Source organism: Microtus oregoni, unplaced genomic scaffold, assembly GCF_018167655.1.
Source record: "Microtus oregoni isolate MIOR12 unplaced genomic scaffold, Mior012 000050F_ref0000143, whole genome shotgun sequence".
Taxonomy (NCBI): Eukaryota; Metazoa; Chordata; class Mammalia; order Rodentia; family Cricetidae; genus Microtus; species Microtus oregoni.
This window is the reverse complement of record NW_024543256.1, coordinates 2542984-2557962: the sequence shown is the minus strand read 5'-3', so window position 1 is coordinate 2557962 and position 14979 is coordinate 2542984. Positions and strand designations below refer to the sequence as shown.

The 14979-nt window shown below is 34.7% G+C and overlaps 1 protein-coding gene and 1 pseudogene across 1 annotated transcript; one reads left to right on the top strand and one right to left on the bottom strand.

The window, feature by feature from the left end:
* Positions 1–434: 434 nt before the first annotated feature.
* On the bottom strand, positions 435–1358 carry LOC121437222 (olfactory receptor 4C11-like). Its single transcript, XM_041637083.1, has one exon. It carries the CDS (start codon positions 1356–1358, stop codon positions 435–437), a length of 924 nt encoding a protein of 307 aa, XP_041493017.1.
* A 1758-nt stretch (positions 1359–3116) lies between these two features.
* On the top strand, positions 3117–8297 carry LOC121437078 (annotated as a pseudogene).
* The last annotated feature ends 6682 nt before the right edge of the window (positions 8298–14979 follow it).

Genomic DNA, 14979 nt, shown 5'->3' with positions numbered 1-14979 from the left:
AATGGAAAACTGTTTTACAGGAGTTTTAACAGTTGTGAGAAATATCTTTCTTCTTATTGAACATGCATGTTAGCATATGGCTGTTGCATAATTTATAGAAATATTGCCAAATTTAAACATTCAGGGAAAAGAAGACCTAGGCATAAGATTTGAGAAAAGTTGTCAGGATATTACCAGAAAACAAGCAAAACAGACAGATAAACAAAGGAAATCTAATATATTAGATTTTGTGCAAAGTCTGGCCACTTTTAAAAATTGGGGATAATTATTGCCATCCTCATTTTTTAATTTGTATTTAGTACATAAAAGAGTAATATATTTTTTCTGATTTTTTTCTTTTTCTTTATTTAATCAGGAGTAGTAAGAACACAGAAAGCAATATGCTATAACATATAGCTACAATATTCAGAAATGGTAATATTTGATATCTGGATTCATTCAGTCATAATTTGAACATGCCATAACTTTTTCATGGCATTTTTTACTTCTGCATTCCTTAGCGTATAGATGAGTGGGTTGAGAAAGGGTGTTCCAATTGTATAAAATACTGCTACCATCTTGTCCATAGGAAAAGTGGTGGGTGGTCGTGCATATATGAATATGCAGGGACCAAAGAATAGGATAACTACTATGATATGAGAAGTGCAAGTAGAGAGAGCCCTTTTCCTCCCTTCTGCACTATGGTTTCGCAGAGAGTGTAAGATGACAAAATATGAGATCATCAAAAGAACAAAACTGTTTGAGCAGATTGCACCACTGTTTGACACTAAGAGCAGGTTTATCATGTATGTGTCCATGCAGGCAAGTTTCAACAAGGGCTGCAAGTCACAGCAGTAATGGTCAATCAAATTGGGCCCACAGAAGGGCAGTCTCAAGGCCAGAACAATTTGAGCAGTGGAATGTATAAAAGACCCTATCCAGGCGAGAACAATCAGGATGACACAGACCTGACGGCTCATGATGACTGGGTAACGCAAGGGTTTGCAGATGGCCACATAACGGTCAACAGCCATGAGAATAAGGACAAAGATCTCCATGCAGCCAAATAGATGGAGAGCAAAGACTTGTGTGATACATTCATTGTAGGAAATGATGCTCTTTTTAGAGATGGCATCCACAATGAGTCTTGGGGCTGTGGATGTTGAAAAGCATGAGTCAGCAAAGAACAAATAAAACAGGAAAAAGTACATGGGACTCCTAAGAGTCCGGCTGAACTTGATTGTCTCAATAATGAGTGTATTCCCCACCACAATACCCATGTAGAAAATTAAGAAGATTACAAACACCATTTTCTGCTTCAGGGGATCCTGTGTCAGGCCTAAGAGTATAAACTCGGTTACACTGCTGTTCTGCTTCATTGTGTCAGTCCATGAGAGGAAATCACAGGTCAGAAATAATCTGAAAAGAGAAATGAAAAGTATAAAATGCATGCTAAATTTGGAAGTTAAATAGGGTCAATCCAATGACTTAGTGTTATTCTCTTTTTTGTAACTGAAAATATCAGTTCAATTATTATTAAATAAACTGCAATTCAAATAATGAAGGAGCCATAGATTTTTGGATAGAAGCATTAATTTTGGAGGTATAATTTGAGTAGTTAACTTTCAGAATTAAATACCCCTTGTTAGTTTATACGAGATCTGTTTATGATTAGTATGTTGAAAACATTCAAAATATTTTGCATGTTCAATATTTATTTATTTATTTATTAAAGATTTCTGCCTGCATGTTCAATTTAATATGCTTTTTTTTAATTTGAATCCCATAGTTTCATAAAAAAGAAACTTATGTGCTAAATATTTTGAACATTCAGGTAATGATCATTTAAATATGTGAGCCTAACAAAAGAGAAACAATGATCATAAAACTTTATATTTGAATAACAACCTAGTCTGTTTATCCCACAGTAAGAATGACTTAATTACATTCTCCAGTTCAACATATTCCATTTAAATAGGTCTCAAAATCTTGAAGCTATTAGAATTACAAGGAATTTTTATCAGAAACACTAATGTGAACATGCAGGAAGGAAGAGAAAATATCTGAAGTAAATCAGAAGTTTTCTTAATTTTTATGTTTAAAGAGACATTGGTATTCCAGTTAATTACTGAAACTTTGATAGAATTCAAACTATGTTTATTATAGAGTATTTCATACACTGATACACACATATATGTATATATATATGTGCTTACACATACATATGTTTATTTACTTTGTAATTGTTTTAATTTTATATAATATATATATATCAAGTCAAAATCAAAAATTTACCAAAGTAGTATTTATCAGATACACACATATAAACTAATTTTAAAAGAGATACTTTGCCCTGTTGAAATTAAATACATGAAATGTGCAGTTTGTTTCGTTGAGTTATATGCTCAGATTCCAGCTGGGAAACTTCTTATAACAATGCTTTAATACCTATCTTTTAAGCAATGTTGCTTACAAATATGTAAGAAAGTCAAAGTTACATTTGTTAGTGATGTGAGGTCAAATGTCATGTTTTTAATGTGTAAAGGAGGTACAATACCTGCACAGTTACACAGAAAAGGTGTTTACCCTAGGGATAACCACTCACTGGAAATGAAAATATGTGCAGCTTTTCAATGGCTGCGAGGGTCAGAAGGAACTTGAATCTCATAAAATTATCACTGAATTAAAATAAATCTATGAAGACTTACATTAGGATATTTTTGGTCACATCAGTATGTCACTGAGCCATTACAGAAATTCAGTTGCAAATATGAAGCATTTTGGCATTTTGAAGAAGAAATGAATCTCCGGAAATATAATTACATGAGTGATCTGTAAAGATAGTTCTGAAATTGTGTATACTTTAAATACTTCATACACAATTACCACGTGGACATTAAATGAAGTCTCAATTTGTTGGATGTATTCCAACATCACTCTTTATGAATTGCCTTAGACAATGAAAACATTTTGGGGTTGAATTAAGTAAGATAAATATTATAGACAAATCTGCATATTTGCACAACATACATATTTATTAAAATATTTATTCACTTGGACTACAGGCATATGGATTCTCTATAGGCTAAATAAAGTGATACCTACTTGTAATTCTAGCACTTATAATGCCTTGGAAAATGGATGCAAATTTGAAGTCAGTCTTTGCTGAACGTGATACTTTTGAAAAGAATAACAAGTACAGAGGGTGTTATACATGCAGACATAGAAATTTCATAGGATAGACTAATTCCCTATAAACATAAATTAATCATGTTCTACAGCATTTTATATTTAGCTACCAAGAGAAAAAAAATTCATTTCTATCTACTACATTCGTGGCAAAATCATCAACTTTCATAAAGGATTTTCAGTAAAATATAAAATATTTATTACTTTAATGTATTTAATATTCTAATATCATCTGTCTAAACTTACTTAACAGTGCCCTGTTCCAATGGGAGATATCATATATTTTTTAATTTTATTTTATCAATTTATATTTCAAAGTACTCCTTCATTAAAGTTCCTAAATGTCTTATTCTTCAAAAGTTCCTAATATATGTCAGACAGTGGTCATGACATTAGTATAACTAATATGCTGCGGGCATGAAACATGATTAATTAAACACATATATTACCTGTTTGGTAAAATATTATGTGAGATTAAAGATTATGAAGAACAAAATACCACAACGTTGGAATGCACCTAATTTTAGAGTATATGAATCAGATTTCTCATAGTCACAGATAATGGAATCAGTAACTGAACAAATTGGGGATAATAGAGAAAGCTCCACTGGACACAATTTTTGAATGATTTATGCATTGTGTCCTCCAATAATTTGAGCATAATTATCTACCTGACTCATGTAAGCTGGTTAAAGAGCCTTACTTCTAGAGATACAGGGTGGGAAGGACAGACAGAGTTCTTTCAGAGAATGAATAGGATAAATATTTAATTTGTCAAGTGATAAACATTTACAAGAGCCATGTTAATGCAAATTGTAACATACATATACATCAGACATGATAAAAATGACACTTGGATAAAAAAATCCACAAAGGCTTCTATCAATAATGACTGATATAACCAAATCTTGTTTGGAATTTAAAGACATGTCAACACTTGTAGCACATTTTTATAATGCAAATAAAGTTAGACATTATGGAGAACATTTTGGAATTTTCTAAAAATGAAACACAGAAATGCCTATGATTTAGCAATTATCCTGTTGGCAACATATGCATAGGAAAAGAAGTCAGTATTAATTCATAACATTACTATGATTATTGTATCCTTATTAATAACACCCAATATAAGGAACCAACCATAAGTTCCATCAACAGTGTTGTAGTTTGCCATTGCAGTAAAAAACAGCATGAATAAAAGAAATATGGGAGAAAAGGGTTTGTTTGACTTATATATTATAGTTCATCACTGAGAGAAGCTAAGACAGCCACTGGAGACAGGAAATGAGGAAAAGAAAAACTGAGCAGGAATGCAGATTCCTAGCTTGGATTTTAACTGACTCTGGATCCACTAAAATTGACATCCAAGTTTTGTATCACCAATAGATGATTGTATAAAGAAAGTATAGCATAAATAGGCTAAAAATGATATTCAGCCATAAAATAGAAGGAATTTCTGGCATGTACAACAACATGGACAAAGCTGAGAGACAATATCATAGGTTAAATGAACTGGGCACAAAACATAATAAGCAAAATCTCATTTATACTAAAATCGAAGACAGATTTACAGCACAATGGTGGTTTCTAAAACACTAAGATGTAGCAGACAGATATTGGTCAGGAGACAAACATAGACCTGACTTGAGATTTATCATACAAATTTTACCTATAGATAATAATAGAAACCTACTGCATTTCAAAATTGTTAAAGCACATTTTAAATATAGTTACCACAAAATACGTGAAGTGATGAATTAATCATTTAGTTTAGTCATATCTGTCTATCATCTTGCTTTTTATGTATCTATATATCTATATGAACATTTATCATCTTTTTCTTACATCCATCATATCATCATCTAACTCAAAACTATATGTAATTTTAATTCATTATCAATGAAAGACCTTTATTAGAATATTACAAACGGAGAAGGAAACTTTCATATGCATTTTACTCTATTTCACATGTTGATAAAGGTAGGAGCTTAACTCACCTAGCTGTAAATTGAAATAAGAATTCAGAGAATTTATAGCAGATATGCATTTGAGTGACTTCCATTAGATTCTCACTAGAATATTGATAAATACTTATAATTATTTTTATGTTGATGAAATATGAATTTATAACTCTTAGTTTATTTTTAAATATTTGCCTACATGCATAAAGAAAATAAGTCCATTGTAGAAATTGACAGTCTATAGATGATGCAAAAGAAACCAAATGCTACATAGTCAATGAAGTGGTAAACATCATGTAGTATTGATGAGTAAAATTTGTTCTTTGTAATTTCACTTTGAAAGACCACTGGGTCCTTAGATTAATTTCTCTTTCTACATACAATTTTTAAATAAAGGCATTTATCATAATTTTGAAACTCAGATATCAAAACTTGTTTCCCTGTGCTTTGAGTTCTTGCCCGATATCATACATAAATTTTGTTATGCTTATCACTGACACCCAAAAGTGAGTATCTTGATCATTAATTTTCATTATTTTTAAGCAGCAGAAAAGAATCCTGGAGGGATAGCTTAACAAGCAAGAGCACTTATTGCTCTTGCAGAGAACCTATGTTTAATTCATAGTATCTACATTATGGCAGACAACAATCTCTAACTTAATTTAAGGGGAGCAAATGCTCTCTTTTAAAACTCTCAGGAATCATGCACACACATACTGCAGATACACATATGCAAGCAAAGCAATCATGCTTTTAAGTGATCAGACAAACACATGGTGTACACACACAGGCAAACAAACATTAATGCTCTTCAGAGAACAGGTATATATGTGGTGTTCATACACATAAGCAGGCTAAATGCTCATACACATTAACCTAAATACATTTTAATTCATTTAAAATAGAGAAAGTTGTCTTTCAAATTTGATTAAGTGATTTAGTTTTCAAAGATGACCTGAAACATACATACAAAGGTTTGTATCTGTGTCAGTTATTAGATTCTGCATTAGAGCAGTTCATAGTTCTCATCACAATGAACGGTAGATGTTGCAGGAATCAGAAGGAGCACTGTGGATAAGCGAGACTCCAGAATATATTAGCTGTATTACATCTCAGTTTGCATGAGGATGATGAAATTTTCATAAGCAAAAGCTAGAAAAGTATTGACTTTTTCTGTTATAAAATTTCCCACACTATAAAAATAAACTATATTGGAAGAAGTAATATTTTATATTTTGATATGATCATAATTTCAAAATCTAAAAATAAGTTGAACAAAAATGTCAAATATAAATTACAATCCATCCCTTTCCCTAAAACCATACTTACCTTCATCTTTTGAAACTTTCCTGCTCTCAGAGAATGTTGAAGTTTTTGATGCCTGAAAATTAAATTGCTTTTCTGGAGATGACAACTGTGATGAGATCCTACAACAAATTCTTGGCAACAACCACTATGTTATCCTATATATGAGGATATTTAGTTTGCAAACTTGTATGACTAGATAATATAAAATACCCCTTCATTCTACTGTATTCTCAAATAATATGAATAGTCTGAGGTATGCTTCTCAGAAGTAGAAGAAAAATAGAAATTATAACATTTAGTAATATTTCAGGGAGTATTGTTTTCTGTCTACACACACCATTTATAAAGAAACATGAAGAATATTTTAAGTTATTACCAGATTATTTGCAGAGTACTAGCATTTCTTGTGTTTTAATAAACAGTACCTAGAAATGTGTGTATCATTACCTATAAATGTAGATAATTGATGTGTAAAATAAATAGAAAATAGTATTTTATAGCAAGTGATGTATAGGCACCTTTATATGATCACTTGCAAGGATACCCAAAATTTTCTAAATAATAAAAAATAAATTATATAAGTGATGCCACTTCAGAATTTTTGCCCATGAAACAATGAGATAAGTAATAAGGAAAGTGTACATTTCATTTTACATTACTTGAACTGCAAAATTAATCAAAATCATGCTAAAGTCAGAAAGTATGTGTGTAAAGTGTGCTACAATGTATCACTTTCATCATCTTTTGTGACATTTATAAAGATCTGACATTGAAAACAAAGAGGAGGAACAACAGTTTAATAATACAGATATAGATTATATTTTTTGAAAGAAATATTTTGTTTAAAATATTCTATCCCACCACTTATTAAAACTAGCTCCTTTATCTTTTGCAGATAGTACGACATTTTATATTCTTGCCCTCTCTTTCAAGAATCAGGCAGCTGAGTAACAACATGACCAATTTTCTTCTCCTTGGCTTGACATAGGACCCCAGGAGAAAGAACATAGTGCTTGCCATTTTCCTGTTCTTTTATGTGGGGACATTAGTGGGTAACTTGCTGATCATTGCCACCATCAAGACAAGTCAGGCACTTGGGAGTCCCATGTACTACTTCCTGTTCTACTTATCCTTGTCTGACACCTGCTTCTCTACAACTGTAGCCCAGGATAATTGTGGATTCCCTGATGGAGGAGGCCTCTATTTCTTTCAGTGAGTGCATAATCTAAGTCTCTGCATTACATTTATTTGGCTCCCAGGAGATCTTCATCCTCATCCTCATGACTGTTGACCGCTATGTAGCCATCTGTAAGACCCTTCACTTCACGACCATCATGAGCCACCAGGTCTGTGGGATGCTGGTGCCCATAGCCTGGATAGGATCCTGTGTGCATGCTTTAGTTCAGACTCATCTGGCCTTGAGTTTACCCTTCTGTGGTCCCAACAAGATTGACCACTATTTCTGTGACTTGCAGCCACTGTTGAAAATTGCCTGTTCAGACACATATATGATCAACCTTCTCTTTGTGGCTAACAGTGGGACCCTTTGCACAGTGAGTTTTCTCATGCTCATGGTCTCATATGTCATCATCCTTTATTCCTTGAGAAACCACAGTGCCGAAGGGAGGAAAAAAGCCCTCTTCACTTGTGTCTCCCACATCATTGTAGTCATCTTGCTTCTTGTGCCTGGCATATTTATATATACACGTCCTGCAACCACCTTCCCCATGGACAAGATGATATCAGTGTTTTATACAATTGGTACACCCCTTCTCAACCCTCTGATTTACACACTGAGGAATGAATGCAGAGGTGAAAAATGCCATGAGGAAGCTTTGGAGCAAAAGATACCTCAGGTGACATATAAGAAATTAAAATTTGAGTTTATTTTAATAATGAAAATCTTAGCTTTCAATTACATGGTTAGAATAACACTGTCCTGGGAATGGTGATTTGTTTCCTTTTAAAGAATGAGCAAAATGGATGCTTCCTGAAGTAAATACCAAGTTATTGTGTTTTTTTTTTAAAAGAAGACAGGAGGGAGAAGTGAATATTTATCTGACTGACTTTGTTTTAAATGCTGATCCCTGTTAGGCCCATGTTTAGGGCAAACAACTTATATTCAGAGCATGTAATGTTTACCCTATCTCAAATGATTTACTTTATTATAGATTTTTTCTTTTGATTCTATTTACTCATGACCTTTCTATCCATCTTTCTGTCAATCAAAGGAAAGCACTGTAATCACAAATTTATAGAAGATTTCTTTCAAGGTACAGTGTGCATGTGTTATTTGTGAGAGATAGTGTGCGTGTGTGTTTGTGTGTGTACATGTATGAGCACAATCAAATTTTAACTTATTTCTTATTCTTTTTAAAAAATTATTGATTATTGTGGACTTCACATAATGCATCTCAGGACCTCTCATTTCCTCCCATTGCTTCTGCCCTATGCCTTTTCAACGGTGTCCCCAAAACAAAATTTTAAAGGTAAAAAAGTATTAATCCCTCAAAAATTTTTTTAAAAAATCTTGACATGGAAGCTGTAACGGTTCCCAATGAGTCGTCCAATATACTTTTTAGTTAATACATCTTTACTTGTAAGTGTTGATTGCAGAAAGTCTTTGGTCTGTTTCAAGGCCTCTGGCTTGTGCTACGCCACTGATGGTGGTCTATCACTGAGCCTCTTGGATATCCTATTGTTGCCTTGTGTCCTAGAGTTCCTGTAGCTTTGGATCTGCAGGTCCAGTCCCTTTATATGCTCCAGCAGTAACTAGATGAGGTGGGTGTAGTGATGGGCTACCTCGTAGTCCGTGGTCTTGGCCTGGGTGGTAGCTGGGTTGGTCAGTCTCTCAATTTTTTCCCATCGCCATTACTCAGGTAAACTCTGCAGCACTAACCCACCTATCTCATCCAATGTAGCATACAGTAAGGAGCTGAACCAGTTCTCTTTCTTTCACTCCTTGGATCCAAATCAACTGCATTCATACAACCAGAGTCAGCTCTACTGTTTTGCCACTGTGGAGGCACATACCTTAGTCATCAACTTGGTCACAGGTTGTGGACTAGACTCTGCCTTTACCAGGGCCCTTGGTGAAAAGGGGAGCCTCAGACATCAATAAAATGCATCAGGGTCACAGACCAAGTAATGGCCATTGGCAGCAACCCAAATTGAGACATCTGGTTCTGGGTGGCAAATAGGGCATCCACCTCAGCCAATTCCTCACCACTCTCTCCTCTTCAGATCTGCCTCTCTCCTCAGCACATGAAATGTTCTGCCTCTCTCTTTTACCCCCATTTCTTCAACCTGTACTAATTCACCACAAAGGTGTCCATTTGCCCACTGTGATAGGCACTGGACAAACTCCTGGGTGAAATATTCTCGCCCCAAGTCTAGAGACCTGGGGCAGAGCTGTGCTTGTCCTCAAATGTCTGCCTGGCTTGAAAAATGCCAGAAGCTTCTTGGGTTAAATTCTTCCTGCCTTTACTCCTTATTCTTATAAACTAACTAGGGAACACCTCTAAACTTAATTGATATTATGATTGTTGCCATGGTTAGAATATATATGAATATATCTGTTTCTCTCATTTATTGTGATTTTTATTTAAAATTGTCAGATGGCTATAAATATGCATTTTATACTCTTTTTGTCAAGGAGTTTATCATATAGTGAGATTTCTACTTATATATTCACAAAGTTTAAAAGTAGTTGTCATGGATTTCTCCTCATGTACTTTTGAGTGTCTTTAGCATTTTTAATGTTACAGGTCTTTTGACATTTATTTAATTCATGCGTATGTGTGCACGTGCATGTATAGGTCTTTTACATCTTATAAAAACCACAAAACTACTGTTTTTACATCCATTTACCTTCGTAGAAACTGATCATATATTATTTATACAACCTGTTGAGGTTAGAACTGAGCAGAGAAACAATTCACAAACCCAGTTAAACGCCTGCAAGAGCTCAAATGAGTATTCCCATCATCTTGTTTAGATTTTACCATGATAGGGATGGCATATCAACTGTCATCAGAGTTTTATTTATGTTTTTTAACTTTTTATTTATTAAATGACTTTCACATCATGAATCATGATCCAATTCATTTCTATATCCTTTCACATCTGCCCTCTGTCCCTGCATTTTTCATCAATGACAAAGTATAAGAGAAAAAGGAAAAATTTAAAGATCTTGTCCCGGAAGCTGCAATGAGACACAGTGAGTCACACAATAAAACCCTTTGTCCGTATATATTTACTTGCCAGTGTTCATTGCAAAGAGTTATTTGTCTGGTTCAAGGCCTCTGGTTTCAACTACACTAGTAATTCTGGACCCTCAGTGAAACTCTTCTTGGATATTGCGTTTTTGTCCTGTGTTGTGGGGATCCTGCATCTTTGATGAGCAGGTCAGGTACCTTAACACTCCAGCAGATCATAGATGGGGTAGATGTTTAGGAGGACCATGTTATAAACCTTCTGGGTGTGGGTTGCAGGGTTTGCTGAGCTTTCCTGTTCTCGCCATCAGGATGAGATCTCCAGCATTGCCCTGGCTAATTTACCTTTGCAACAATAAGCTACAGTTGGGGCTAGTTTCCTATTCTCATACCCTCAGGGCTGGTTCCCCTTCAACTACAACATACTGGCCATCTCTACTGTGTTGCCAAGACAAGGTGTAGGGACTTCTCACTCCAGTCCTTCATGAGCAAAGTTTTAAATGTTTAATATGGTATCACTTAGCTAGAATCACTAGAAGGTATGAATCCTTAAAATGTACTCACATTGTTCAAACAAAGATTTGTAACCTCTGGCTAGCATTTCTCCTTATCATTTATTTCAGTGCTACCACGACTGCTTCACTTTCTGACTACATCTTTTAGATGCCAGCTGCTTAAGCTCTGGCATAGGAATTCATATGAATTTGTAAATTTTGCAGGGAACTTTGCAACCATTCAAATATTTCTGAATATGCAACAATCAAAATTTGATTAAAAATTGTAAATGATGAATTTGAGATGTTGCTGACAGTGCTTCTCCAAGTTTTACTTGACATTTCACTGCTGTCTTAGTTAAAGCCAAAAAACATTACCTGAAAAACCTAAGCTTTCTGTTGAGGCCATTGCATGTGGTGATATCTTGTTTGTATAAATACAGCTTGCCTGAAGATCAGAGGATACAGCTAGCCACTAGTTGATAATAGATGTCTGAAGGACTGTACAGACAGTGATATGTCTGGGTGGAGAGAGGAAGTGATAAGATGGAAGAAAACAGGAGCTCAGTCTTTTTTTTGGCTGGGAAGTTGAGTAGTACGGTGACTGTGGTTTGCTCCTTTATCTCTCTCATCTCTCAACTTTTTTCCCTATATCTGACTCCAGGCTTTTTATTATTGACGCCTGTTAAAACTTGTGCTATAAAATGTCACCCAACATAAAGGCACAAATTTATGAAAAAGTTGCTGGCCTGTGTCTTTTCAGTAACCTGCACAGGCTGAAGGTGCATGCTGGAGTTGCACATGGTACTTCCACCAGAGTCACCATCTAGCTGTCTAGGTTGTTCTCTCTGCTGTAGGAGGTTGGTGACCCACCTGGTCCAATAATAAACACAGAAAAATTGTGTTATTTGCAATATTATTGGCCAATAGCTTAAGCATATTTCTGGCTAACTCACATATTTTAAATTAACCCATCTCCATTAATCTGTGTATCACCACAATGCTGTGGTTTACTGGGTAAAGTTCTGGCATCTGTCTCCGTGGGGCTACATGGTTTCTCAATGACTCTGCCTTCTTTCTCCCAGCATTCAGTTTAGTTTTCCCCAACTAGCTCTGTTCCCCTATAGCTCTACTATAGGCCCAAAACAGTTTCTTTATTAATCAAATATAGTCACAGCCTACAGAGGTGAAGCCCACACCATCTCTTTCTCCCAAAACCTCCATCTGATCTTCATATTTTTTGTTGTTGTTGCAGCCTCTTTGCAACAAACTCCACAGGTCCAAATTCCACAGATATCTGTGCTCCAACTTCCACAGGACTGACCTATCCTAGACCCATTGGCTCTGCCTTCATGGGTAGCCCCTACCACACAGGCATTTTTCTGCACAATTCCACATGTCACCCACTTCTTGGAGACGGAGAATATGTTGATGCACAAAGGCAACCTCTATATAATGACTGTGTCCTGGATTTATGTCACACAGAAGCTTTAAATTTTTGAGACAAAATTGTAGGAGTCAGAAAAAAAATGAGTTATTTACTAAAGTTATATAGTGCCTAAAGAAAGTCATCACAGATTTCTTAAGATTAACTTCAGCAATAAATAGAAAACCACCAGATTCAGAAGCTGGATAAATAATAATTGAATCTCTGACCTTTTAAAATACCAGTGCAAAATCCAAAAAGATCATTAGTTCATTAAAGATAGATCAGCACCCATGGAGGAATGGACCTAAGATATAATCAATGTTGAATCTCATGACCATGATGATTAATGGATAGGAGAGGTGATTTTCAGGGGTTTGAATAAAAATCAAAATGTCAAGGGTTTCAATTGTAATAAACATGATCACCTAAAAGGAAATTGTAGACAGGATGTTCCTATAAACAATATTGTTTCTAAGCATATTTCAAACAGAATGTGTGTCCCTTCTGGATTATGCAGAAGTTGTGGCAAAGTCATATATTAGACCAATGAAAGTATGTCAATAAGGGTCAGTCAAGGTAATGCTTTCCTTTTGGGAAACTCCTTGAGGGGCCTCTTGCAGGCCCCCAGGCCAAATTAGGTTCAGTCATTTCCTGTAATCATGGAGGAAATTCCTTCCTAGAGCAAGTAAAGAACCTAGTGCCTGTAATAAGAAACCATACTGCTCTGGATGATAGAAAAGCTATGGAGGAGAGAACTAAAATTCAGGAAAAACCATAAAGCAAATATTTTGTCTAACTTCTATATATGAACAAAGATGAAAATTAAAATCTATGAATAAATGACATTGTCATTGAAGGCCTTGTAGACACAGATAGAGATATGACATTAATTGCACCAGAATCTTGGCATTCAAATTGGCCTCTTCAGGAGGTAAATGTTCAACTTTTAAGAATTGGAAATTTATTTCAGGTAAAACAGAGCACAGGATGGATCAAATGTATAGGAATAGAGGACAGAGAGGAAAATTATAGCCACTTGTGGATAACAGCAATAAACTTAAGGAGATGCTATTTGTTACAACAATGAAATACTCAGATTAACTTTCCTCTAATCTCAGAAACAAACCATAAATTAATGTATATTATGGAAAAAATATATTAGAAGGCATTATAAAGAACAGTCATGGACCATTCAGGTTGTACAAGAACAAAGCATAAGAGCTGCTGATACATGAAAGACACCTACAGCCCTACCTTTAAAGGTTTACAGGAAAACCTGTATGGGTTAAGCAATGGCCTTTAGCAACAAATAAATAGCAACACTTAAAATAACAGCACAGGAGCAGGCCAATAATCAGCATATTGAAAAATCAACTAGTCCTTGAAATTTTCCTGTATTTGTTGTTAAAAAGAAACATTGGAAATGGAGAGTGGCAACAAGCCTAAGTGCTATTAATGGAGTGATTTAGCCAGTGGGTTCTCCATTGTGCCAAATTCCTTTGCCTTCAGTATTATCTAAAGGATGACTTTATAATGTTTTTTGATTTAAAATATTGTTTTTTCACTATACCTTTACAAGGAAAAGACAGAGAAAATTTTGTCTTCATGATGACTACTTATAATAATTCTTAGCCTGCTAAGAGATATCAACACTTAAAATAACGGTGGGGAAATGGTCTGTATTCTGTCAATTAGATTTTAAATAAATGCCTATTGGCCAGTAGCCAGGCAGAAAGTATAGGTGGGACAACCAGACAGGAAATAGAGGTGGGTCAATAAGAACAGGAGAACTCTGGAAAGAAGGAAGCCCATTCTTTTGCAGTTGTGACCCTGCCACCGAAGAAGCAATATGTGACTGCTTCACTGAATAAGGTACCAAGTCACGTGGCTAGCATAGACAAGAATAATGGGCTAATACAAGTTATGAGTTAATAAGAAGCCTGAGCTAATGAGGCAATCAGTTTTATAACTAATGTAGACCTTTGTGTGTTTTCTTTGGAACTTAATGACTGTGGAAACCGGGCAGGACAAAAAACCTCAGACAACAGAAGATTCGCCCAAAGTGAATGTTAAATAGCCTCAACCTATGACAATATTTTGTAAGTCAGTCATTGGAAATAATACATAAGCAATTTCTCAATCTATAATTTACCATTATATTAATGATATTTTACTAGTTGACTCAAATATAGATAATTTATAAAGAATGTTTGAAGAAGTACAGATAATTTTTCTTTTTGGGGATGACAAATTTTCCTGAAAAAATATACAAAAAGGAGATTCTATTAATTATAGAGGATATAAAATAGGTCTATAGAAAATTAGACTAAAAAAGTTTCAATTAGCATCAATTGATTGCTGAGTCTTAATGACTTTCAAAGATTGTTAGGAGATATTGTTTATCT